Below are 26716 nucleotides of genomic sequence, written 5' to 3'. Positions count from 1 at the left end.
ACATCTTTTTGACTAATTGATTTTTTTTAAATAAACCCTGTTGAATATAAAGTTGAGTTTTAAAACCACTAAAAATTGAAAATAAAATTTTTCCTGCCAACAGTCACTAAAGTGCCAGAAGGAATTTGCATCCTAAAGTTGAAGTTAAAATGTTGTTTTTTATTTAAAAGGTAATTATAGTTAGAATACACCATCTAGTTTATTATAAAAATATAAAAAATTTCACAGTTTTTCTTTTGATTATCAGACCGTTCACAGGCATTTTAAACAGAGTGTTGTCATGACATTTTTTGATAGTGTTTATTGTGAATAATTCTTTATAGAACTGCTTTCCTTAAAGTGTGGTCACGGCTTAATGGCTGAAAAATGAGTTTATTTTTACACATGCAGTCAGAATACAACAAATGTGTGCGTGAGAGTTGGCTCACCCCGACGGCCATATGGTTTCGTTATGCAGGACGCAGATCTGGTGCATTTTACGACCGCAGTCAATACATTCCACAAGTCTGGGCAGAGAGAAGACGAGGAGACAGAAGACAGACACACATGGAGGGTTAAAAACAACCAAACCTCCTGTTTGTTAGGAAAAAAGAGACGGGGAGAAACTCTGAACTCCATTCCATCAAACAATTTCCAGTAAAAACTTCAAAGGATCACAAAAAGGAATAAAAGAGCAAAGACAGAAACATACAGCTCAGGGTCCAGAGTGTCATTCTTCTTTCTCTGGAACTGGTCTTTGTTGATAGACCTATGGGAATAAGAAAAAATAAACAGTTGTAACCACGGCAACAAAGGAGTCCCCTGAAGCTCTGCACCAAATCCTCATTCAGACATTTCTGAAATGTATCCCTAACATTACTGACATGATGATGTATCAAAGATAGTTCCGATTTTGTTCTGATATGACCCACTGAGCTGTAAGAATAGAGTCAACTTTGAAAGAGAATATTTCTTTATATATATACATAAATAAATGAATTTCAGCCTAAAACATGTAAACCATGATCCCATTTAACAAAAAATTCAGTTTTTCTTATTAGAATCCTGTTTTTAAATAATTTTTTTCTATGCTATAAATGAAAAACTATGCAAGTCTCCTGCAGTGTTGAAACATTTTAATTTTTAAAAATAAATTCTATTATCACTGTAGACACAGGAATATGGAAAAAAATACTTTTAACAAGCAGGAAATGTAACTATTTGAATTTCTAAAGGTCCAAAAAATGGATAAATCAAAAAAGCAGTTTATTTCATAAGAAAAACTGACTTTTATCCAAAATGATAGCGAGACTCATTTTGTATTGTGTAAACACACTCTACATAATTGTGTTTTCCTTTTAGTCTCTATTAGTTCCCCAGTCTAAAGTTTCTGCAACTACATTTCAACTCAGTTTTATTCATATACAAATATTTTATGAATGCGTTATAATAATATAATAAAATAATATAATATTATTATTATAACATCAAACATAAAATCAGTTATAAAACTACAATAGATTGCTAAACTAAACACAACAGGTTGTGCAACAAGCCCTGAAATATCGATCAGTTTGTGCTTTTAAGCTGATTTGCTAGGACTATTAAATATGTAAAACTACGTAAAATTCCCAATTTATGTTAATTAATGTCAATGTGGAATCTATTGTTTATGCCACATAGCAATATTTTACAGTATATCTTTATTTTTATAACGTTTTTATCATTTCTACTCTGTAAATGTTGGGACAGTGTTTGCCCCTTCAGCTAAAGTTTTAACTTTTCATAATAAACAAAAGCTGAAAGGGGAGGTGTCAGTTACTCCCAAATGAAGTCTAAGCAATTTATTTAATTTTTTTTTCTCTTTTTTTCTCTTTCGGCTTTTCCCATCAGGGGTCGCCACAGCGAACGAGTCGCATGGTAAACTTGGCAATGTTTTACGCCGGATGCCCTTCCTGACGCAACCCTCTCAAAGCAACCGGGCTTGGGACCGGCACAGATGTAGAGGGGGGAACAGTGAGCAGCCCGGAGTTAAACCCTGGTTTCACGGACGGCAGGCGCCACAAACCAGCACGAGCTAAACCGGCTCCCCTAAGCAATTTATTTAATGATAAAACAAAAAAATTGTAAAAATCACTATTGTTTATTCAGGATTCATCTATTCAGAAAGCCGGGGCGGGTCGGGGTTTTGTCAGCTGATGCAAATGCTGAATGAACCAAGAGTGTGTTGTCATGTTAGCAGTTTCATTACATGAAAGCAGGAGAAAGACGGACTCACGTCTGAGGCTGGGAGGGGTCGTCCCCCAACGACACACTCTCGCCTTGGATTTCGTTGAAACACTTCTCACAGAAGTGGTACCTGTCAGCAAGAAGCCCATATTTTGGTGAACTACACCGTTCGTCATCAGCACAGCCAATCACAGAGAGGGCACGAAGAAGCAGCCGCCAATCAGGGCAGGGCAGGACAGGCCAGGGGTGGCGCACACACAGGAGGAGGCAGAGGGCAAGATGGGTCGTCGCCAGCAGCCAATCGTGATGCAGGATTTTTGTGTGGGCGGGTGTTTTGATTTTTTGCGTAAATTTCAGAGTGGATGATTGGTCACACCAAAGCAGGCCAATGCAGACATCACAAGCATTACAAAAAAGGAGGGAGAGAGGGGAGGAGAAGGGAAGGGGGAGGTCAAAATGAGTATATAAAAAAATAAGCGTGGAATAAGTCGTTACAGGTCAGACGAAGACAATGAAGGAGCACAGAGGGAGGCGGGGAGGGGAACGGAGGAGGGAGGATGTGAACAACAACCAACAGAGGACAGAGAGCCAAGGCAAAGCAAAGATTAGCGTCAGACATCCAGTGGCAAACAGCAACAACATTACAGCAACATGAGAGACCACTGTGGAGGAGCGGGGAAGTGCAGATTCATGATATGCGCTCCAAAATATGAAAACGTGAATGAGGGAAGAATAAATTAATGGCAAAAGAACACAGATCCATCATCCTTTCGGTCCATTTATGAAGTGGGCTCCTTTCTTGTGGCGGCGAGCTTGCGCCCGCACTCCTCCCCCTCAGTTTGTGCACAGAGAAACGGCAGCTCTTAATTTCGCTCAGACCAGAAGAGACAGGAGCCCACTTCATGAATGACAACATAATGAAGTATTAACGCTATGAAGATGGAGATGAAGCCACGTTAACCATTTGAAGCCAAATCCAAAACTCATCTGTGATTGTACTGATTGGTAGATGCTAAGCTGTAGGAAATAACAATACTGCCATAACACGACACATGGAAGCTAATTTCACTGGCTCAGATTTGATCTCGACTAGTAAACTGGATGGGCGTGTCGGCGGCTCTTACCTGTTCTGGTAGCTGAAGTACGCAGCGTCCCGCTGGATGGTGCACAACTGTTTCCCATAGCAGCACAGAGTTTGTGGCGAAAACTCAAACTGGGAAGAAAACATTTGCAGATTTAATATCTGAGGAAGTTGTTGCACTGCATTGTGATCCCATGAATCCACATTAAAGTGAGATCAACCAGCCTGAACTCAAAAGAGTAGTTTAAGAATTAAAGCCGAGTCTGGATCTGTTTTGTAAGCAAGTTCATCACCATTCATTCCAATGTAGAATTCTTTCATTTATTTAACCCTTTTTCATCACATAAGTTGACATTTAATAACATAACTGCACTCGACATTCATTCATTTATTCCATGGTTCGAGTGAATACTTTATTCTGATTGGCTGAAAGCTTTCCATAAAAAGTGATAATAGACACCTAGAAAAAGTTCTGGTAAAATAGAATGGCTCTGGCCTAAACAGAGCAAAAGACACTTGGAAAATAGATGGAAATACGTTATTCTGCGCTTTATCACAACAGAAAGACAGAAGAAAGATCTCTGTCCTTCAACATATATCCTGATATCTATCCAATTTTACCATCAACAGCAATGTAGCCTTTAATTTCGAATAGTTCATTGTCTGTCTTTTTGTTCTTCACTTATTGCTTGGTACAGATTAAATATATATTCATAACTTATTTTTTTAATAATCAATAAAGAAATTCTTTGATTGATACACATTTAATGACCAGAATTAATGGTGGATACTTTTTGCAATAAAACTAAGCGATCTGTTTGTGATCTTTGTTTCTTTAAAACAAACATTTGCTTCATCTTTTGGACAAAAATGTGCGGTAAGAGTGGAACTTTCCCTCTGAAGGGATGACTTTAGGTCGCTGCTCGCCCTGTAGTCGTTACCCCGACAACACGTCATACCTATAAAAATTGATTTAAATATTAAAAACTACTAATATTTGATTGAATTTTCATTTTTTCTTTGTAACTAAACATGTTATAAGCAGGATATGGTCTTTCAAGGCGTACATTATTAGAGATTAATAGACTTTGCGAAAGCAACCGTCCTACGCGTTGTGCAGAGTGGTTCGTGCCTCCGCATTGTCCTTTCATTTTCGATAGGGGACCCCTCAAAGGGCCTGATCTCTTACTAATTTTGTGTTTAACATGAAGCAAAAAGAAGGCGGGGTGTCTTGATTGACACAGCTATGGAACGGCCTCTTCGGATGCGTACAAACAACTATTTATTCATTCGGAATATCGTATCTGGAGAAAGTTTGGTGATATCGTTTTCTGTCAAAGATAGTGATGAACACAGAGCTAGAAAATAAAAGCAGAAGGAAACATAAACCATCCTCGTTTATACACTTTGAGAGGCAGCAGGGAATCTGACTTAACTTGAATTGCAAGCTTAAGTTAGCGGTCGGTTTGGGTTCAATAAACAAAGAACAAAAACTCTAATTCTGTCCAAAATGGACAAAATGTAAGTATTTGAAGTCAAAATGCCAAAGAATGTTTGTTTTTAAATGTGTTTAACTCATATAAACAATTATTGAATTAAAACAAAAGAACCACAGTCTTTTTTATTTCTAGACAATCGCACTAAACTGTAAAAAAACTAAACAAACATAAATCATCTTAAGTAACAATGCTGGTCGTGAGACTAAAACAATCCAATCAAGGATCAATGTTGTTTATAAATATTAAATACACCTGAAAGTCTTCATGCCTGATCTTAATTGGAAAATTGTCTGACATTTAAAGGATTCCATTAATTATAACATGTTTTGGTTTTGAATGCACATATTTGCAACAAACAGCTGCTCTTTGGCTACAAACTTAGTAGAAAAGGAAGAAAATGTTTTTATTGTAGACTATCTGCTGTAACAGTTTTGCTTGGGAATAGATTTTATACCGTTTTAAGACTTGTTTTCCCTTTAAATGGCGCCACGTTAATAAGAAACATAAATTGTGAAGTGAGAAAATTTTTTTAGTCTCTGCTAAACAGCTGAACCTGCTGTAACAGAAGTTACAGCTTAAATTACAGCTCAAACGGCCTCCAGAGCTCTCAGTCCATCGGACTGTCTGCGTCTTTTCCTTCGCTCCAATCTGATGCATCCACTTGTAGGTAAATTGATTCATGTACGTCTTTGTTTTCCTCGTCTGAGCTGGCAGCTGGCTCCAAACTGTACTGCTGGATGGTGCTAATGTTGCTCACTGATTGTTGCAACAGTAATGTTAGGAAGAGCTAAAAGCTAATGAGAGAATGTGTAAACAGAGAGCTCACAGAAAATGGGAGGGGATGGGGGCGGAGTCTCTGAGTGCCAACGGTCTTGCCACAAATCAGAGGTGAACTTCTACTGCAAAAACTGAGTCTTAGAAAATGACACTTTTTTTTAAGTTTTTTTTTTTAGGCAGAACACGCGTAATATGACACGTTACTCTTTGAAAATACATTAAAAAATGATCAGAGAGGGACTTTAGGCATTATTTGGAGTAAGCCTTTGCACCATCTCCAAACTGAAGACAAACTATCCTCAAAGAGGACAACGCTGGAGCATTAGAAGGAGCAGAGGAGATGTAAGGGGCAGCCAGCAGTTCTGACCTAAGACCCAAGTAACACCTGAGCTCCAGGGTGCTGTTCACAACAGAGAGACCAACAAAACCACATGAACTGACTTGTGGCTTGAAGAATTTGATGCCATCCCACAGCTATAACTGAGCAGGCTGGTAGTCAGCATGAAGAGACGGTGTCTGGCTGTTGTGACAGTGTCTGGGTCTTCCACAACAGAGGTGTGCAACAAGGCCGCATTTCTGCTTTTTTACCAACTAAGCTGCCTTTTTTTTCATGCTACTGTCTGGACAAACCTGAGGTAATCAGCGGTGGGTGGACCAAGGACGTCTATGAAGCACAAAGTGACACCAAATCTGAGCTTTGCCCACTCATGTTCCCCACCACTGAGACTTGTAGTTTTTTAACAAAACAACTGTTAAATGGACATGATTTATCTTTCCATTTTAAGGATCCTTTACACCAAAGAACAATCAGTTTGGGCAAAGAATTGGAATTGCTTTCCTGGGCACATCCCACACACTCTGCTTAACCCAAAAATCAATATTCCTAACAATATTGATACAGACTTTTCCGCTATACAAGATCTATTACCAACAAACACACAAAAAGCTATGATTTAACTCATTTTTCAGGGAAATAGGATCATAGCTTATGTGACACTTTTTCTGCAAAGGTTATTAGCTGAGATTACTGTGTTTATGTAAACAAATACTTTTGCATAAGGGTTAATTTTTTATGACATTTTTCTTTGTGTTGCTGCAACAACAGAATTTACACTTCTGCCTTTGTGAGCAGCGGGGCAATAATGGATTTGGCAGTCACAGATTTGGTAAGTTGTCCCATTAAAGATGAGTTTGGTCTGTAATGTTCATCACAGATACACTTTAACTTTGAGAAAGAATGTAAATAAAATAATCCAGGAAATCACAGCATATGATTGATAAAGGATTTCATTGTATAATAGTGCAGAGATAGTATTTAACTCCTATAAACAAGTGAGAATTCTGTTCCTGGCAGACATGCTCATTCTTATTTATTTAGGAACCTCTTCTATACTCCACTGGTTACCTGTACTAATGGAACCTGTTTGAATTGATCATCTCTGTAAAAGACTTTTGTCCACACCCTCAACATTCAGACAGCAACCTCTCTACCATGACCAGCACCAATAAGCCGTCAAAGGACACCAGGGACAAGACTGTAGACATGAAGACAATGGAGATTGCCCAATCTATAAAAACCAAGCAGCTTGATGAGAAGAGATCAACTGTTGGAGCAGTTATTAGAAAATAGAAAACAAAATCACTGGCCATCTCCCTCCACCTTCTTTGGCACCAGGTGCATGATCTCACCTGGTGGGGCACAAATGACCTTGAATTGTTAAATAGACACAGAAGTTGCTGTATTAAGGAAAAGGTGCAGGATATAACTGTATATATGGGAATGGGTGAATCCCAGAGGGACTGAGCAGTGTGTGCAAACCTGCTGAGAACCTGCAGAAAACCTCTAATCTCTATTATTGATAACCAAGGTCACATTAAAAAGAATTGAGGGGAAATTTAGTTATTGATCAAATACTTATTTTCAGCACTATTAAACAAATGCGTTATTAAAATCCAACAATGTGATAACCTGGATTCATTTTTTCCCATAACCTGCCGGTCTTATAGCGTAAATGAATTGATTCCAGTCAAACTCATTAGTAAACCATGCGAATCCATGCGAGTGTCTAATTCTTCAGATGAGCTTTGTAACAGCAGCATAATGACGTCCTTGTAAATGCAGTCACCATTTACCAAACATATCGGGGCTTCACTTAATGTGACTTATGGGTAGCAGGACAAATGTTTACCGCTCTGTTTGCCATTCAGAACAGGACTTACAGTTTCCAAAACAGCTGAAGTCCCACTTCAAATATCTTTTTATCTATTGAAAAAGTATTCTCAGTGATCTTTTATAATGATTATGAACCTGTCGTTTTCTAGGACCCATTTCCTGCAGAGTGGCAGAAGTTAATTGGAAACTCACTTCTGAGTTGTGTGGACGGGACCAATGGTGCAGAGTAAGCCGGACCTTACTTCCAACATTCATCTGTTTACACACTCTCCCACTAACTTACAGCCCTAATATTAGAGCTATCCAGCCGTGCAGTTTGAGCCAGATAGCAGCTCAGGCGAGGAAAATAAAGACGTTAATGGAGTTAGTCGTCTACAAGTGGATGCATTGGAGCGGAGCAGGGAGCCTGCCCAGTGTATTTACTTTATCACTATTAAAATCTTTTTTTTATTACAACAGCATTTTATTCGTCTGCTCCTGATTCACTACGATTTTGATATAGAAAAAGCCAGAAATGCAATTTTTAGCTAATTTTTCTTTAAACATGTCCTCAAAAGAGAAATGTCACAAGAACATGTTGAAAACATCATTTTCATCAGAGTGGTTCTTTAATGAAATATCCTTAATATAAAGTCTATAGTTTGTTGCCCAATATTAGAATGTTATTTAAACCTGAACCAAACAGTAAAATGTCTGAGCCTGAAAATATCCAACTAAAATTTGAATTTTTGTTAACAATCCACTTTTGGGATTTGAAGTTATTTTGCACTCAGTCTGTTGTCTCAATATGTATTATTAAAACTTAATCTAAACCATACCTTTTCTCTAGAAAAAAAAAAAAAGAGTCACTTCAACTTTTAAAACATCCGGATGAAAAAACAGGATCTGAAAAAATGGCTGCCCCTCACCTTCCTCCCACAGCAGTACCCCAGGCCTTGCATGACGGGGTCGATTTCCGTCTCAAACACCTCAGCCAACTTGGAGCAGTACTTGTAGACCCGCGACGTCTTTCTGTTGTACAGCCAGGCGTTGTTGAACATCAACCACACGTCCTCAATGTACTGCCACGGCTCCTGGTACTGTCCCGTGTCCAGCTTCCTCTTAATGGTGGACAGATCCATGGGGTTCTTCACGATGTCAAAGTAGTCCTGGATAGGAAGGGAGTGCCATCCCAGATTGGAGTGAAAGATTGAGGTAAAGTTCAGGAGTTGAGAGAAGCAAGAGGAGGGAGAACAGGAAGAATGGTCATCCGGGGTGAGAAGTGGAGGAAGGTGGGGCAGAAGGGCGAGGTGAAGGCGCCGCAGTCAGCCGGGTGGGACCAGAGCAGGGAAAGAAGAGGGTGCAGGGGGACAGTGTTGTTGAGCGCTGCAGAGAAGAAGGTTCACGTGCAGACAGAGAGACATGACAACGTCTGCCCTCTAGCTCTCTGCTTTGCACCCGAAACTAACATCAAGGTGTCAGTCTGAGCTGGTAGAGAAACATTTTAGCAAAAAAAAAAAAAAAAAAAAAACAGAGAAAAAAGGAAACTACCTAAAAATAATACTCTTTATCAATTCAAAACTTCATCCAACCTCATGGTCAATAAATATTGATTAAAGGGATGATAATAAGGGTGCAAAACCAAGAAGAAAAGAGCAGTGCTATAAGAAACAAGCAGAGAGATCTACACTTAATAGCAGTAAAAGCTGCATGAACTGGGAGGTGAAGCAAATGTGGGGGAATGGATGACGCTCCCCAGACTTTTCTGTTCCCTTTTGCTCCTCCTGAAACCAGTGCATCCATTCCAAAAGGAGCAGAGAGAAGAGCAGGTAAAAGAACCCCAAAAGGTGTAAATTTCCTAAGAGCAGGGTCCGTCTCAGTGTCACCATGGCAACAAGAGTTATGAGTAGACCCTCATCTCTGAATAGAAGCAGTCACATGGATAAACAAGTGATGCGGATTACATTGACAGACTGCAGAGGCAAATTTACAGCCCAACAGTGGGTTTATGTGCAGCCTGAGACTTTGATTCGTGAAGCTGCATCACTTGGAAGCTGCTGAGGGAGAGCCGAGCCAATATTCTGCCGCTCGCTCCTCTGAAAGATGTCTGATTTCATAAAGAAGAGGCTCAGGCAGAACTATTGGGCTCAGATTTGTGTAGGAAAACATGAAACAGGCTTTGCTCCACCTCTGAAAAGTGCGCCATCCAATTACAGCTGAGGAGGAGCACAACTAAAGCAAGCAATGGAATAACATGATGACAAAAATGAAAAAGATGTCGGAAAAGCAAAAATAGATGTGATTGTAAATGAAAGCATTTGACTTGTGAACTGCAAAAACTCCATTTCTGAAATCTTATCAGACTCTCCAACTTACCACTGTATTCGAGGTCACATATTTATTGTCTGCAGCCTTTTTAAAATGCCAGGATTTTCTACACTTGCATATCAGAATCAAAATACAGTGTGGTTCGCTGAAATGTTCACAAGTCACTGCTTTCATTGACAATATTATTCAGACAAGACATTACAAGCTAAAGCACACACAAGTCTAGCAACGTAATTTAACTTCTGTCATGCAATGAAGCAAAAACAAACAAAGATTAATAGGAATTTAAAGTACATCTATAATTCAAAGCAAAAATGAAATGAAAAAAAAAGAAAAGAAAAATGCCTTGGATGAAGAAAAAAAAAACTAAGCATTCACAGGAGTTGAAGCAAAATGGCAGCCAGCGCAGTCCCTTACCAGGTTAGTTTTGTTACTAGTTCGAATACGTACAGGTATTCCTAATAACTGGGGGTCCACCGGCTGGCGGAAGGGAAGAGACTCTGGGTCCTGGCGGTACAAAGCCTCCAGGGTTGGCATCAGAGCCTGACGCAGCTCCTCCGGCTTAAAGACTTGAAAAGAAAATGAAAAGAGCAAAAAGAAAGACATTAAAAAAAAGAGTTTAGAAAAAAAGACCAGAGCTCCAATGAAGGACTTGAATTCCTGTTTGAAGCTGGTTCCAAATCTAAAGTAAACTTCTGCAGGTCAGCTGACCAAGTCACCACAAGGTGGTTTATCACAAAGATAAGTCACTTCCAAAAAGGTATTTTCCTTGTATTAATTGTATTAAACAATTTTTATCCTTCCTAATTAAGTGTGCTATATTTAATCGAACTACAAGATTTAAAGTGGGCTAAAACCGGACCGTAGTCTTTTTAATCACAGTTGAACTCCTGGCCCCAATGGTAATGCCTGTCAGGCTCACATATCTGATAAAGACCAGGGTTTGATGAGGTCAATTCCAGCCGAGATGGTCGAGACTAAAGAGCTAAAACACAACATTTAAATCAGCATGAGACAAATCACAACATCCCATCATTATGCTGCCTCTGGAGTCAAGGAGCCCCAAACTTCACAATGGGTGGCAGGTAAACTTTACAATTGTCTCCATCAGTGTTTCTAAACGCCGGTTTCATACTGTTAGGTGTTTTCAACGTTACTTTCCTCTCAAATGTCAGATTCGGCCATCTTTCAGCTAAAACAATGATACTCATTAAATGGTAAATGGCCTTCCTTGAAGGCCCAAAGCGCTTTACAGTCACAAACCCATTTACACACACACACACTTTTACACACTGGTGGCGGCTCCGCTGCCGACCACTGGCGCCAGCCTTCCACCAGAAGCAGGGTGGGGTTCAGTGTCTTATCCAATGAATACTTCGACACATGGTCGGGCAAGGCGGGAATCGAACCTGCAATCTTCCGATCTTCCGACCACCCTACCGCTGCACCACGGCGGCCCTTTAAAGCTTGGTGTGTTTAAACTGGCTAAGAAAGGAGGACCAAGGTTATGTTAATGTCAATGAACATTCCGTGGGGGCATTTTGAAGACAATTATTTAACACTATGGTTACCAGATATAACCTGACCAAATCTGGAGTTTGATCGAAAATAGTTCACTGGATGTCCGGCACACACACTACTGGAGCTGAAGACTGATCAATCTGTGATTGAAAACATCGCCATATATGAGCAGAATTTCAAATCAAAGTTAGCATTATGGTTTATAAAATTCAGACCCAGAATGGGACTGGATCTGCTTGTATGAAAAGCTATTTAGTGGATATCTTGAGAGCCGACTTGACTCCGGTATTACTTACAACTGTCAGGAAAAAACCAGAAGAAATAGATGCATTTCTAGACCCGCCGTCTCTATACGGACAGCAAATATTTATAATCGCCTGAAACTTTAAATAACCAGAAAAAAAGGCAAAAGAATCAAACAATCTCATCAGCTCATCACAGAGTATTTTCTGGGCCCATCAAGGTGGATGAGATCCGTTCGGGTGATGACGATGACAGAGTGACGACTTGATGCTCACTTTTCTTCTTGCTCTGAGCAGTGGCTGGGGAGCTGTTGGTGGTCGTTGACCCCTCCTCTTCCTCTTTAGGCTCTTTCTTCACCACTGGCTTTTTGTCCTCACTTGCTCCTGCAGATGACTCAGAGGAAGAAGAGGTATCCATGGGCTCGCCTTTACACCCATCTCCAGATGGCTTCTCTTTCTTAATCTGAGAGACAGAATTAAGATTTACTTTCTCCTTCGCTGAAATGCAGTGATTCACAGCTAAACTCCAAATCTTTGACAGTCTCACAGAACCTCACCTCTGGCTTTTCCTCTGCCTTCACCTCTGATGAACCCCTTTCAATATGTCCTTTGCCATCGCCCTGCCCTTCTGCTCCTTCATCTTCCTCCTCCTCCTTTTTCACTTCCATTTTGACATTGTCCAGGCTGAGAGCAGGGCCCTCGACAGCGGCGAGCTGGGATGTGGGATCGTTGGCGCTTGCGACCGACGCAGGAGAAGAAACGTGTCCGTCTGCCGTTAGAGAAGGCTTTGGCGAGAGCTGAGGCAAAGGGGGAGGAGGGAGGACAATTAGAACACACCCACTGCTTTCCTACACTTAAAAAAATAAATTCCGGACTTTCTAGACTAACATTTTATAATAAAAATGATCAAGATCCACCCCTTTTTGTCATTTATTTCAGGAACTTTAAGTCATAACTGCTGATGAGGGACAGCAACAAAGAACTTCCTAACCAAACTAAATTAGGAACTAAACGACTGTCATCTCTAGACCAGCATTTGCATTTTTACTGCGGTCCGATATGTTTGCTGGATTAGGCAAATCAGGTGTGCTGCAGAGTACGGTTCCTCCTGGCCACAACCACACCTTTACTGCAGCTCATTCTGTTGTCAGGCTGTTGACTTTCTGTGCTGCAAAAACTCAAAAGATCTCCTGGACAAAGTCGGGAATAGAATGACGATCAAAACAAATCTCATGTTTTGGTCAAATCTTTCAGAAATGGTAGCAAAGACAAAATGACCCCAAATTACCCTGAATCCAATTAAAAAACGAACTGCAAGAGATATTCTCAAATTTAAAACAATCCCACCCACAACTCAGAGGTGAATTTCTAATAAACTACTGCCGCTCTGCAGAAACTATGTCCTAGAAAACTACTGTTTTGTTGGGTTTTTTTGGCTAAAAATTGTATAATCATAACTAAAAGACCAATGGGATCTCAAAGGGTTATTAACCTTACCTAAAATACAAGCTAAATAAAATCAAAACATGCTTTAGTACTTACAGGGGTCTGTGGCCGCTGCAGTGGAACGTGCGCGTTCTGTGCCGGGACCGTAGAGCTCTGACCTGCTTGAGGAGCCGGGGAGGCCCCGTGAGTCTGCTGCAAAGGCTGACTGGCTTTTTCGGAGGTTGCGCTCTGCGTTGACGGCAGCTGTTGCTGCTGTGAATGCTGTGGAGGGGGCACTTGAGGTGTGCTGGGGGTCTGCGGCTGCGGGGTCTGCGAGCGAGGCAACATGGGCGGCGTCTGATGCGGCTGAGGTGTTAAGCTGCGTGCTGGTGAGGGGGAGCTTGTTCTAACCGGAGGGCAGTGGGGGAAGGAGCTTGGCTGCGTGGAGGAGGGTGGAAGACTGGTGAGAGGTCCAGCACTGCTGGAGTTAGTAGGACCCAAAGCTCCCCCGGGAGCTCCAGATCCTGGGGCAGAAGAGGCGGACTGTGGTGCGGGGCTGCTCGCTGGGAGAGAAGGTGGCGTTGACATCTGGTTCTGCTACAACAACACAAAACATTTGTGTCATTTATTTATTTAACAAAATAGAAGCAGAAAAAGTCAAGTTTAGTGTTTGTTTTGTAATATTCCTTTCTTGTCGTGACCGTTTTTATGCCCCTCAAATAAATCCCTGATGTTGGTCAAAATGATGCAATATCTGCTTAAATAGTTTCTTCACAACATTGCTTTAAGCTTACTGAAGGCACAGCAGTCTGTGTTCCTGGCTGGTTCATGCCAACAGGACCAGACCCAAGCCCAGGACCAGAGCTGGGAAACTGGCCTGGAGGGAGGTACTGGTTCTGCAGTTGGGTGGCATTGGGTTGACCCATCCTTTTTACCCCCATCGTCGTCTGAAGACAAGCAAAAAAAAAAACAAAAAAAAAACATGAAAGTCACCCTTCACCCCAGTCTGCTTTCTTGAAATTGCAAACTTCTGTTTACTCAGAAAAGTATCTAAGGCTCACCTGGTTCATTTGAGGATTATGAGGAAGGGGAGGCGTCAACCTCTGACTCATCGTCTGCATCCCCATCTGACCAAACTGGTTCATTCCTAAACGGGCAAAAAGTAGAAACAAAGAGCTCAGAAGTTAAACAAAAACTATCAAAAAAATATTTTGCACATAACATTTTTACCAATAAATCAAGAGTTTAAGAATTTCTCTGCAACAGAAAAATACATTAAAAAATAAAATACAATCCTAGAAGTTGCTTAAATTATAAACAATACTCTGTGATTTCCACATTTCAGGGATTTACCTGCTGAATGCGGCATCCTGTTGACCATCTGGTTTGGACCGGTGGGTCGGACCATGGACGGATCAGTGTGAGGACCATCTGAAAGATGGGAAGTTGCAGACATCACAAATCCTTCCTTTGGGATCACAAAAACTCTCATTCTGCTATATGTCCCGCTCTCATCCTATTATTGTACACCTGACAACACAAGATTGGAAGCTTTGAAGGCTCTCAAATGCTCTTTTCATCATGTATGACTGGTATGAACGGCTGAATCTACATAGAGATCTTTTACGTACTGAGAGGTTGTCCAGGAGGCATGGGTGGCTGACCCATGCTAGGAGGCCCCTGTGGAAGACCAGAGGGGGCAATGCCAGGTTGGCCAGGCATCATGCCCTGCTTCTGGAGTCGTGTCCTCCTCTTTTCTTCCAATTCCTTTTGGATTTTGTAGATTTTTTCTGCCAGGAGATGGTAGTACTCCGCCTAGAAGAGAAACAGTTGGAATATGGAAGAAGATTTTCTTTTTAAAATCATCACAAAGGCTTAACAAATGATAATCTGTGCTCTGGTTGTGCTGGTTTCCTACCCTGCTGTTGGCTGATTCGTACATGTCCCCCTCTACTTTGCGAGCGTAAGCTACAAGGTTCTCCATCCGCCGGTCTTTCAGTGCAGCTGGGTCAGGAGTGGGAAAAATGGCCTGCACACTGCTCACACAAACACACAGAGATGCAGAAGAGAGTCAACTTTACACCCTAATCAAGTAAAAAAAAAAAAAAAAAGATCCAAAGAAATTCTTCAGTGTTCTTCCTGAGCTCCATTTCATGGGACGGTTTACGAGACACAGCAGACTCACAGCTTGTGGACGAGATGGCTGCGGAGGTCTTGCGTGATGTCTTCATGCCAGGACTTCCTCATTCCAGCAGCAGAAGGAGGAGCAGCTGCAGGCAGGGAGCCAAGGTTCCCCACACTGTCGTTCATCAAACTGCAGGGTAACACCACAGAAGAGGTTCATATTTCAAGCAACGCAGGAATGAATTTTGACTTTTAAACCATCTCTTTGGACTGTGTTCTGCACCTCTGTGCTGTCATGTTGTTGTGCATGATGGCATCTGGAAGGAGGGCAGGCTGCTGGTTGGGGGTTTGCACCTCAACTCCACCATTTACTCCCATTGGGTTTCCTCCTAAAAAGAGATGAAAGTCCAGCGTTGTTACTGAACCAGCAGCACTCTAACATCTAAACACAACCCCAGCGAAGGCCATGTTGGGTCTTTATAGACTGATCCATAAAGTGAACTCACCCATGGTGTTTAAAGTCCTCATCCCAGGCTGTCCCTGCAGCCCTTGGTTCGGCATGTTAGTCTGGGGGAGCTGCTGGGGCATCTGGTTGCCCTGGTATGTGAGTCCCAGTGCAGCATAGCCCCTCTCTATGGAGCTGGGGTCAATCTGGTTGGTGGGGTTCAGGTTAGGAGTGCTGGACTGTCCAACTGGAACACCCGAACCTAAAGCGTTGACTAAACCCATCGCTGCACTGTTGAGAAGAGCTGGAAGAAACAGAAACAACTGAAAGATCAGTGAAATCCACTCAGGATTGTGAACCCACACACTGCCCATACACTTACACTGCTGGTTCCTCTTGTCTCCGGCATTTTTCAGCGGCAAGCATACGGGACAGTCGTGTCGTGTGCAGTTTTTCCAATGGGAGATGATCTGTCTGGACGAGGCACAATGTGCCACTAAGGGAGGACAAGCAGAAAAAAGAAGAAAAAAAAGTTAATAGAACGGACGATTGGTGCAAAAACAAGAAACCAAATGGGGAGAGAAACTGTGACAGATTGGAGGAGGTGGATAAGCAATGAGGCAAAGATAAGAGGGAGAAGGACAAGAGGAAGACAGAGGAGGGAAATTGAGAAAGTTATTGTATGAGTCAGTGCAAAGAAACTACATCCAGATGGAGAAGAGAGGAGAAAAGACAGAAACTCAGCCAGATGAAGAGGAAAAACTGATTTAAGTTAGGGGGGAAAACAAATTAAATAAGGAAAAAGAACAAACTTGAAGGGAAAAGAGTGTTTACATTGTCATCAATACAGGATAAAACCACGGTTTAACAGAAAAAAGACTCACCCTGGCAAGATTTGCCAGCCTGGCAATGAGTCATGTGGTTCAGCACATTCTTCATGGTGCGGCAGTGGGGCAGGTTACACTGCCGCACTTCACCGTTGGCCTGCTCCCTTCGCTGGCACTTGTGTGCGTGGAGCAGGAGGACGAGCTGCTGCTGGATGAGCTTCCTCTTCTCTGGGTCGGCGGTGGGGGGCGTGGTGCTGGGTCCTGCTCCCACAGCCGCAAGGCCGACCTGGGGTCCTCCCACTGCTGCCGCTGCACCGATGGGTCCACCAGTGACGCCACCAGGCTGCTGCTGCTGCTGAGGAGCCTGACAACAGAGGTGTGAAGAGAAGCTTTGAAGATTTTCTTTGATGTAACAGAGCTTTTCCAACATCCTGAAGTTCAGATCAAACCAGTTTAAAATGACAGATCAATAGTACAAAATTCACACCAGATGTGTTGCACATTCGGGTTTTTCATTTTGCCTTACATGTTCACCGATTCTTCTTTCACCACAAATGGATCCGTCTGATGGAAACTTTTCCTTCGGCTCCTCAAAATTTTAACACCCAACGGGATGGTTTGTCATTAAAAAGATTTCCCACATCATCTACCTTCCTTAGGTAAAAACTAAATGTGGCGCTTTCCCTCTAGAAAAACATTGAAAAAGCTTGCATTTAAGCAAATACTCTTTTCAGATGTTCATTGGGATCTAGAATTGAATTGTTTAAGCAAATGTGACTTCCAAAGCTGAAGGTTTCACTTTAAGTGGTGTCACTCAAGGCTGCATCGAAGCTTACAGGAGGATTTATTAGCAATAGAACAAAACTGAGTTGAGAGGCTCTGCGTTGATCTGATTAACCCTTTTTACACCAGGGCTTTAGCTACTGTGTTTAAATTTTTCGACTGCCGTAACTCCTCAGCTGTTAATGCAGTTAACGTCAAGGAGAACCTGAAGAAAACCTGAGAATAATGGTGCTGTGGAAACCATACAAACGTACTTGCAGAAACAGAAAACTCCAAGCAGCAACACTATTTCTTATTTTTCATTTATTTATGTAAATGATGTAAATCTGCTTTTTTAAGAAAGAAAAGCAAAACAGCCACTTCCTTTTTTTTTTAACTGTCTTTTTGAAGCATTGGGAGGTGATTTTAGTTTGTTTGTAGTCCAAGCACTGGAATCAGATGAGTGTGTCTGAACATTGTTCCACCTGGCTAAATGTGACTCAGACTCAAACGCAATATTTAGCACCTGGAGAACAACATATGTGTGAATGTTTAAACACAAGGCTGAAGTATGAGCAAAAGACATCATGACAAGTTTTCTATTTTCATTTTAAAATCTTGATAAGAAGGCTGATGTCTCAGACAGGAGGATTTCCAGAGTAAAATAAAGCTAATGACAGCCAGAAGTAGTAGAGGATTTTCATCTCTGCTCTTCATTCTGATCTGTGTCCTAAAAATACACACTGGCCAGATTTTACCAGGAAAAATATTTGACAGGAATAATAAATGTCGGGTTTTTTTTTCCAACCCCCTGAAAGGAAACTAAGTTCATTGTTACAATGCAAAAAAAAACTTTTTGTACCTTTCATAGCTAGCTTGATTTGAATCTGAACTTTCTTATGGACGACTGTATTGTAACCTCGAAGTGTTCATTCAATAATCAAAGAAAAACGTTCAGCTCCTACCATCCCGGGCATGACTTGACCAGGAAGGGCTTTCTTGTCCATGCTGAACTGGGGGGCAACGTTGCTGGGCAGGACTGCTTTATTCTGGAGCTGTGGGCCCAGCCCGGCTCCAGCCAGCCCCTGGCCAGCAGACTGGCTGTACGGACCACCATAGGGGCCCGCGTTGGCCATCATGCTCATCTGAGGAAAGACAGATGATCAAATGAAAAGAGAAAGCAAGGAAAAGAAGAAAAAGAGGTTCATTCATTGGATCATATCACATGATACCAAAGAAAATAAACATACAATTAAAAGGAGTAAAGATCATCAGCAACAACCACTGAAAAACAATCCAACTTTCATTCACTCCTCTAACAGCAGGGAAATCAAAGCACCGAACAAAGCTGTGCAGAGACGCCTTCCTGTACCGTTCTAGCTAAATCACTACCATGTGGGAGACTGACTAACAGGGAGGTTAACCATCAATACCACGGACTGAACCAGGATGCAACTGTGAGGCCAATGCTGTACTAGAAATGTGACTGCACCTGCTGTGAAAACCCGTCTGCAGATCTACTACAGTTTAGTCGGTCCATTCAGAACAGAGCCTACTTTTTGTATACAATCTGGATTTCTCAGGTTCTGGATCTGATTTTGTATAGATTTTTTAAATTTCCCTTAAACAACATTTCACATATACTAGAGACTCATTTATGCAGAGGAGAGCGGTGTGCAGAAGCTGGATTTAACAGTGGAGTGAGTTCGGTGTGTTCTGCTGCGACTGTGCTCACCTTGTTTAGCGCTCCCGGCTGCTGAGGTCTCATTCCCGGTTGAACGCCGCCTCCGACCGACTGACCCCCCTGTTGCTGCTGCAAATTCTCCGTCAACAGATTACCACTGGTACCCATACCAGCATTTCCGAGGAAGCCCATTCTAGGCGAGCCGTTCAGAACCTGAGCTCCCATAAGCCCTTGATGTTGCTGTCCAGTGTTGCCGTTTTGGGCGCCCATCAAGGCAGCTGCCCGACTGAGCGCCTGCACGCCTCCCACCATTCCAACCTGCTGTGTTAATCCAGGTTGTTGCTGCTGGCCCTGAGGGTGCATGCCTTGAGGTCCACTAGAAGAAACATTTATGTTCCCCATCATTGCCATGGAGGGCCCAGATGGTGCACTGCTGGAGGTAGGACCGCCCTGTTGAGCCGGTGCTCCCGCACGCAAAAGCTCAGACAGCTGTTTGTGTTTCGCAGCCGCATCCTGGCCACTCCCACCAATCCCGACTCCAAGCCCCCCAAGACTGGTATGGAGCTGACTGGCATCCCCTCCATTTGTCAACCCCAGGTCTGAAGAATTGATGAGCTCATCTGGGAGGTCATGCTCCAGATCAAAGAGGGAACCAAAATCTACCCAAGAAAACAGAAAAATCTCAATGATGACCAAAAGAAAACATTTCAAATCAATTTAAAAACAAGAAATAATCTCTTCATTTTCTCCCTTTAGCCTCTATAATAAATCAGCGGCAGCCTCTCATAACCTGCACTAATCTCCTGGGTGTCTGTTTGTGGTTTGGTGCAGTTCCATACATGAAGAGCAAACGCAGTGTGGACAAGGTGGGAAGCCGCAGAAGGTAAACACTCCACTACCTGGATAGTTTATACAGTTATTTGGTACAGGGGCGCGAAAATGTAAAAAGTTCGAGAAATTCAACACGCAGGAAGACGCTGTAAGATCAAATATCTAGACGACCCCAAAATGTAACCAAAGGGGGAAAAAAGTTTCCTAACGTAGAGCCTGAACTCAAACTTCACAAATAAAACGGCACACTTCTGACTTTCAACCTGACCTAAAACAGAGTCCAAATGAGCGTGTTCATTAAAGATCCGGAATTTAATGTGCATTATTTCAGGGTAAATAAGAGGAAAAAAAACAGATGTGTATAAGTAAAAATCTAAGTGTAACCAAGCGTTGTAGTAACAAAATGCACTGAGGAGAAATTATGCCATTCTACTAAAGTTTATTTTCTTTGTAGGGTTAAGTGCTAACTATTAGCATTCTGGAAATGAAACATAGTGTCATTTTTAAAACAAACAAAAAAAATAAGGAGCACCGTTTTAGTTTAGACAATGGGAGGCAACAGAAAATTTTAAGCGTTAAATCAATTTAGTTCGAGAAAATAAAAAACAGACAAACTTACAGGAATTACAACTTTGATTTCTGCGATTTTTGTTTTTTTATTATAAAACTGTAAAAGGTATTAATGGCTACTTTTGGTAGCTGCTGAACCATCACCCAAGTTAATGAAGTGACGAACAATAGCTAGCTTAACAATAGTTCTGCATCCATAAGAGTATCCATGGAAAAACGTATTTCCAGGACATGAAATGTGCTTTTCAGCTTAAAAAAAACAAACAAAGAGTTTGGTGATGACTGAAAGGCGAGCTTTAACAAGGGAGAATAATATGCAACAAACCATTTCCTATTTTCTTTACAGAGTTCAGCTGAGCCGCTCCGGCGGTGGGGGTGTCTTTTTAAGCTAGTTAGCTCGCCCGCTCGCCTCGGTTGCAGTTACTTTCCCTTAAAGCTGCTTCGGAAATGCCTGCTATTTGTCTGGAAATTCGTCGGGTATGTCGTATGGGTTTCATTTGAAGTGCACGCGCTCCAATTCTCCCACTCAAGTCCCCTTTAAAGTGGTCAAATATCTGAAAGCGAACTGATGTGTCTTGACTCCCATTGTTTGGAAGTGAATCTTTTAGTTGGGGCTAGTTAGCCTGTTGAGGCTAACATCAAAACAGAACTGCTGGGAAGTTGCTCCCGCTGCACAACTGCATTGCTTTTCTCCGGATCTGCCTTTAGACACTTTCACAGACAAACCGCAAGCACATAAATATGTAAACAGATATGAGGACAGCAGAGAGTTAAACCAAACTAAGTTGCTGTGCCACTTTTTTGGGGACTTAACTACCGACTACGCGCGTGACACGAAAAGCCCCCCGGAAAGATGCTAGTTTAGTATCTTAATTTTCTTCATCATGTGTGCATGCAACATACCGTTTCCATCACTGGCAGAGACAGACAGCGCTGGAGAGGATAGCTTGGGCCTCTTAGCTGAAGGCGGGCCGGACTCCAGGACATTATCGGCCATATTTTTTACGAATAAAAATAAGAATAAAACTCTGTAGATCCACCGAGGGCGAGTGTGTTCCCTTTATTCCGGCTCCCTTTAGTTTTTAAGTGTTTCTGATCGTTCCCCCACCGCTCGGGGGGACGGTAGGGGAGAGGACGGCTCTGTTGGAGTCTCTCTCTCTCAGTTCTCCCCCTCGGCTTGTACCTCTCTGCAGATATCAGTCCCCCCTCCCCTGTCGGAGATTTTGTTTCTTCACAGATTTGAACAGGAGGAGGTGGGAAGGTGGAGTCAGCGAAAAGGCAAACGTGCGGCCCTCTGACAACCTCATGTAGCCTCCTGTGCGTCCCAGGAGCCGTCCACTGAGCCACTCTCAGTCCTGCGGGCCATCATCCACACAGAAACCCCCCCCACCAGTAAAGGATCCACAACTGTTTTGGCGACAGTCAAGTGTGTGTGTGTGTGTATGTGTGCGTGGGGGGTATCCCCTCGATAACTTCTGGAGAACTCCTGCAGGGGCTTCACAAATCCACTGTTAGCATCTCTCATCGGACAACTGGAAATTCCTTTAGTCCTCCAAAGTAAACGGCAGCGTTGAGTCAAAAAAGGAGAAAAAGATGGGGGGTGGGGGGCACCTGCATCCACTCAAATAAAAATCAAATCCATCCCATAGTTCTGCTCGTTCAGCTGTGCACTTAGTGACCATGCAAGGCACAGAAAAAAAGCAGGTATTGCACATTTGGTTGATGCAACCCCAACCAGAGCTGTCTTTTGCAGTCAGATTGCAAAGATTTAAAAAATCTCCCTGAATAAAAAAACAAAAAACACTTTTTCTTCCTCAATTCTTGAAGGCAATCATCTAATGAGCGATCAGCGGGACAGCTCGATTGATCCAGGCAGTTTCATTTGGAAGATCTGCTTTGTGCTCCTTCCCTCTCGGATGAAAAAAGCCGGATAAAAATTGTCACTTTTCTTTATTTTTTTTCTGCCCCCCCTGGTTTAAAAGGACACCTCGGCCACGCGTGGACAAGCAGAAAGCAGAGCAAAGGACGAAACGAGGATTTTCAGGCAAATGACAGTAAAGATCACCCGACAAGATGATGGCTTCTTCTTCTTCAGATGACCATAAACACCTCCCTGAAATATTTCGGAGCTGACCAAAATCCGCTCTGGACTCTTTTGTGATGGTGATTGCCCCCCCTTCGTGCTGGTCCTGGCAATTGCCCCCTTCTCTTTAAACCCGTCTTTCTTTCTTTCCACCTCTCCCGTCTGCCCGGCAGCAATTTATTTATATAATTGTCTATGCGGGCTCGATCCTTCCTCCGCGGCGAACACATTCTGAAATTTCATGTTGATGTTTTCTCCTTTTCGCAGGTTTTTTCCTCGTAGCTCCCTTCTTCTTCCGCCTCTCCTCCCCGTCGCCGTTCCGCAAACACCCCCTTCCTTGGATTTTTCGGCGTATTTCCTTCTCATGCATACATTTATGTTCCTAAATACATATGCCGCCGAGCGGTTTTCTGCCTCCACGGACGTCTTATCTTTTTGGTCGTGATGCTTTCCCCTCCGCCGGAAAGCACGGAAAGGACTCGGCTGCTCTCGCTTCCCCCAGCGGTTCCCGGAGCGGCTGCCGTCGGCTGCCGGAGTCGCTCCTTCTATCGGTTATCTCCTGTTTCTGACGGTCTGTCCGCACAACAAAATGGCGGCTTGTTGTTTCTACTCTGATACGGGGGGAGGGTTTGAGGTACGGCTACATTAGGCGTGAAGGGGAGGAGGGAAGGAGGAAGGAAGGGAAGAAGAGGAGAGGCTGTCTTCGTGAGTGTTCGGGAGTGTCCGGAAGAGGTCCACTAGCGGATCGGTGGTCATCGAATTCAATCTGCGGGGGCCAGCGGCGCCCCGCTTCTCTGCTTTAAGTCCAAAGCAAGAGGAGTTCCGCCGCCGACTCACCATTTTTTACCCCCAAAACGGTTTAAAACTACAACTTTGACGACCCCTCCTCCAATTACTTTAGTAAAAACTGTTTATTTGACTCAAACTATAACTCACTTGCCGGTATTTGAAAATAAAAGCCTAAAATAATTAGAAAAAACACGACACCTGGCATACATTTTAGACATTTTGGACATCTGATGATTAAAAAAAAACAGGTTTACACATGTTAAAACACAATCAGATAAATTCCAAATTGGAGTTTGAGAGTTTGATACCCACTCCAAGTAAAACCGTGTTTTTAACGCGTCCTTTCGGCATTTGCCCCATGATGGAAGACATATATAAAGAAAATGAGGATAAAACCAGTGTTTCTCAGTATTTCTTTATTCTAATCGTTGTAAAGGAGAAGCAGACAAAAAATGCCTTTAATATAACTTTGGGGTGGTGAGGGGCTGTAAGCCAGCTAGAGAAGGTGTAAACAAATGGATGATGGGAAATGAAATCAGACTCACTCCCACCCACTAATCAGAGGTAAATTTCTAATGAACTCTCACCGTTCTCCAGAAACTGACGACACTGTTTTTTTTGTTTTTTTTTTGTCTAAAACTGGTAGAATAAACAGACCACTGGGAATTCACTACAATAGATCAAAAGACAAGACGAGTGGGACTTTAAGATAGCAACATTTTTCATAATTCTTTTTCATAAGGTCTCATATTGTTATAATAAGCATGCTTATTATAACAAAAAACTGTCCTGTACTCCTCTGCAATGTTAATATTTGATGAGGAAAATAATGGCAGTTTGCCTTTAAGTGGCAAGCATCCATCCATCCATCCCTTTCAGGGTTACTGGAGCCTATCCCAGTTGCTGTTGGGTGAAGGGGTTACACCCAGGACAGATCACCAGTCCGTGGAGGGTGCTGTGATTTTCAATCATGTGTCCTCCCCCCCCCCCCCCCCCCCCACACACACATATTTAATATCGGAATGTCTGCAAGTTCTCCAAAATAATTGACTTTGTCTTTTGGGCTCTACCTTGAGTTTTCACCTCAGTAAATTATGCCTCTATCTCTAAAATATCTACCATGAGCCATTCCTCTGATGGATTAATTCCTGATCCTATCCATATTTGTCAATCACAAAGAGAGTCTCAACATCTTCATCTCTACTACCTCCAGCTCTCCTTCTTGTCTCTTTCACAGAGCTTCTAAACTAACAGCATGGCTGCTCTCACCACAGTCTTTACTCATTTCCTTCATTCCCGCTGACACTCTTTAGTCACCCATCACACTGGGAACCTTCATCCACCTGTTCCAACCTGCTTGCATACTCTTCTTCATCTCTTTTACATTCTCTTGTGCTCTAAGGTAAGTTTGGTCCAAAAGACTGTACAGTTTTTGAAATGCTTGAAAGTTTTCTCATTCATTTTCAAATAGAATAAACAACCTTTTATTTCAAAAAAACTATAAAAGTGAACAAAAGTAATAAATAAAATGTCCCAAAGGAGCTTCCATCCATCCATCCTCAGAACTCGCTGAATCCCTTTCGAAGTCATCTGGTTGCTGGAGACAACCCAGCTGCTGTTGGGCGAGGGCGGGCTCCACTCTGGACAAGTCATCAGTATGTCGCAGAGCCACACACTCACACCTATAGTGGCAATTTAGAGACGCCAAATATTCTATGAAGCATGTTTTAGACTGTGGGAGAAGGCTGGAGTGCCTGGAGAAAACCCACACCTGCACAAAGAGAACATGCAAACTCTGCACAGAAAGGTCCCGGTTGGAATTTAAACCAGCACTGCAAACCACTGCGCCACCATGCAGCACCCCCCCCCCCCCCAAAAAAAAACAAACAAACAAACAAACAAACAAACAAAAATAAAAGCTTAACGTTTTAACACCAGAATGGTTCTTAAAGCTGAATCATTGAAAAATGTGTCTCAATTTACGGTCAAAATGATCTTTGAGGACAAAACCTTGTGAAGTTTATCTCAGCAGAATGACAACCTGTCAAGAAAGCTCCATATACACAATGTGAATTCAAATATTTCCAGAATAAATCTGTGTATTCCCATTTATATACTTTTAAAATGATAATCCCAGATAATCCCATTTTGCTGCAGTAACAGATTTAAATGTTTTTACTTTTTGATATTGCAAAGACAGAATGATGGGAGAAATGTAACTGAAGTGAAGCAGAATTTCATTTGTGGTCAGTAAATTGTCACTAAAAGGCCCAATATTCAAAACAAAAGCACCAAAATGTATTTAAAGCGAATGATGAGTGAGTGATAACGTCGACAAACTGAAAACCTGATTCTAAAATAATTTAGTTAAAGTGTAACCACTGCTAAGTTTGATGGGTTTATACAGCTGAAAGTTTGCTGAAGCTCTCAAAAAGAACAATGTGTAACCTCATCATAAAGGGTTTGAAGCTTTTCTCGTTCTATTCGTTAGCATAAACTGTCTACGTCAAAAATGAGCAAAATTTGAACAAACAGCAAGAATCACATTTGAGGATGTGATCATTTTAATGTCAGAATAAGAAAAACCTTAAAAAATATTAAAGATTTGCTGTGATAAAGCCAACCACTAAGTTCTAAAGATGCACCATAAAAAGGAAAAGAATAGATTTTAAGATAAAAACACTTATGCAACTATTAAATAAAATATTGGAGGAATCCTGATGGGTTTGTGTTGGAATTAACAGTAAAATAAGATTTGTTTCGGTGAAGGAATAGTCAGGTTATTTTTCTTTAAGCTGGTCTCTTCAGGTGTTCCCACAAAAAAGCATAATCTGACATCAACTTTCTTCCTGCCATCCATACTACTTCCCTACAATATTACTTTGAAACATCTAAGAGGAGCTGTTTCTTATATGTTCTCATTTCTGATCTAATTCATCCTCTTCCTTCCCAAAGAGAACATCGTCTTCAGCTCTGCCACCTGTTTCTTCCTCCGTGTCTCTGAACGAACATCACTGCGTTCCCCACAGTATTCTGTACCTTTCTTTTTTGTCACATCTTACACCTTCTCTACTCCTTCCACATACCTCTGCGTGCTCCATAGATGCTCTGGTTTCCTCCCCTTCTCTTCCTGTAACCTCATCATTCCACGTCCATCCCTCTGACACACACATACATCGTCTCTCTACCTAGCGTTCATTCATTTAGAACAAACCTTAATCTTAGCTTTAGCTTTTCCTGCTCCACCCTCCCACCATGTCATCTGCAAGAACTATAATCCACCAGTATAATGACCAAAACTAAACATGTGGATTATGACACAAAAAAAGTTGGATACAAGATGTTTATAAAGGACTACGAGCTTCATG

General features: G+C 42.1%; 1 protein-coding gene across 8 annotated transcripts in view; it reads right to left on the bottom strand.

Annotated features, from left to right (window-relative positions):
• The window catches only part of ep300b (EP300 lysine acetyltransferase b), a 33512-nt gene extending 10335 nt beyond the window's left edge, over positions 1 to 23177 (bottom strand). Inside the window, exons 1-22 of one of the 8 annotated variants that reach the window (XM_011478484.4) lie at positions 21380 to 23177; positions 19127 to 19734; positions 18357 to 18536; positions 16687 to 16993; positions 16185 to 16298; positions 15864 to 16106; positions 15641 to 15746; positions 15419 to 15547; positions 15152 to 15269; positions 14865 to 15048; positions 14587 to 14664; positions 14295 to 14380; positions 14028 to 14180; positions 13351 to 13830; positions 12366 to 12605; positions 12085 to 12271; positions 10463 to 10614; positions 8647 to 8886; positions 3333 to 3421; positions 2258 to 2368; positions 692 to 748; positions 429 to 506 (exon numbers count right to left, since the gene is read on the bottom strand). In XM_011478484.4, coding sequence (XP_011476786.1) covers positions 429 to 506; positions 692 to 748; positions 2258 to 2368; positions 3333 to 3421; positions 8647 to 8886; positions 10463 to 10614; positions 12085 to 12271; positions 12366 to 12605; positions 13351 to 13830; positions 14028 to 14180; positions 14295 to 14380; positions 14587 to 14664; positions 14865 to 15048; positions 15152 to 15269; positions 15419 to 15547; positions 15641 to 15746; positions 15864 to 16106; positions 16185 to 16298; positions 16687 to 16993; positions 18357 to 18536; positions 19127 to 19734; positions 21380 to 21473 — 4034 coding nt within the window. In that variant the 5' untranslated portion in view covers positions 21474 to 23177. Of the gene's footprint in view, positions 1 to 428; positions 507 to 691; positions 749 to 2257; positions 2369 to 3332; positions 3422 to 8646; positions 8887 to 10462; positions 10615 to 12084; positions 12272 to 12365; positions 12606 to 13350; positions 13831 to 14027; positions 14181 to 14294; positions 14381 to 14586; positions 14665 to 14864; positions 15049 to 15151; positions 15270 to 15418; positions 15548 to 15640; positions 15747 to 15863; positions 16107 to 16184; positions 16299 to 16686; positions 16994 to 18356; positions 18537 to 19126; positions 19735 to 20801; positions 20925 to 21379 lie in introns of those variants that run through there. The other 7 variants (XM_011478487.4, XM_011478489.4, XM_011478490.4 and 4 more) reach the window with 7 other exon arrangements.
• Positions 23178 to 26716: the final 3539 nt, after the last annotated feature.

The sequence above is a fragment of the Oryzias latipes genome, chromosome 8, assembly GCF_053564925.1.
Source record: "Oryzias latipes strain Hd-rR chromosome 8, Olatipes_Hd-rR_3.1".
NCBI lineage: Eukaryota > Metazoa > Chordata > Actinopteri > Beloniformes > Adrianichthyidae > Oryzias > Oryzias latipes.
Note: the sequence above shows the minus strand (reverse complement) of the source record. Positions and strands in the feature narration are given on the sequence as shown.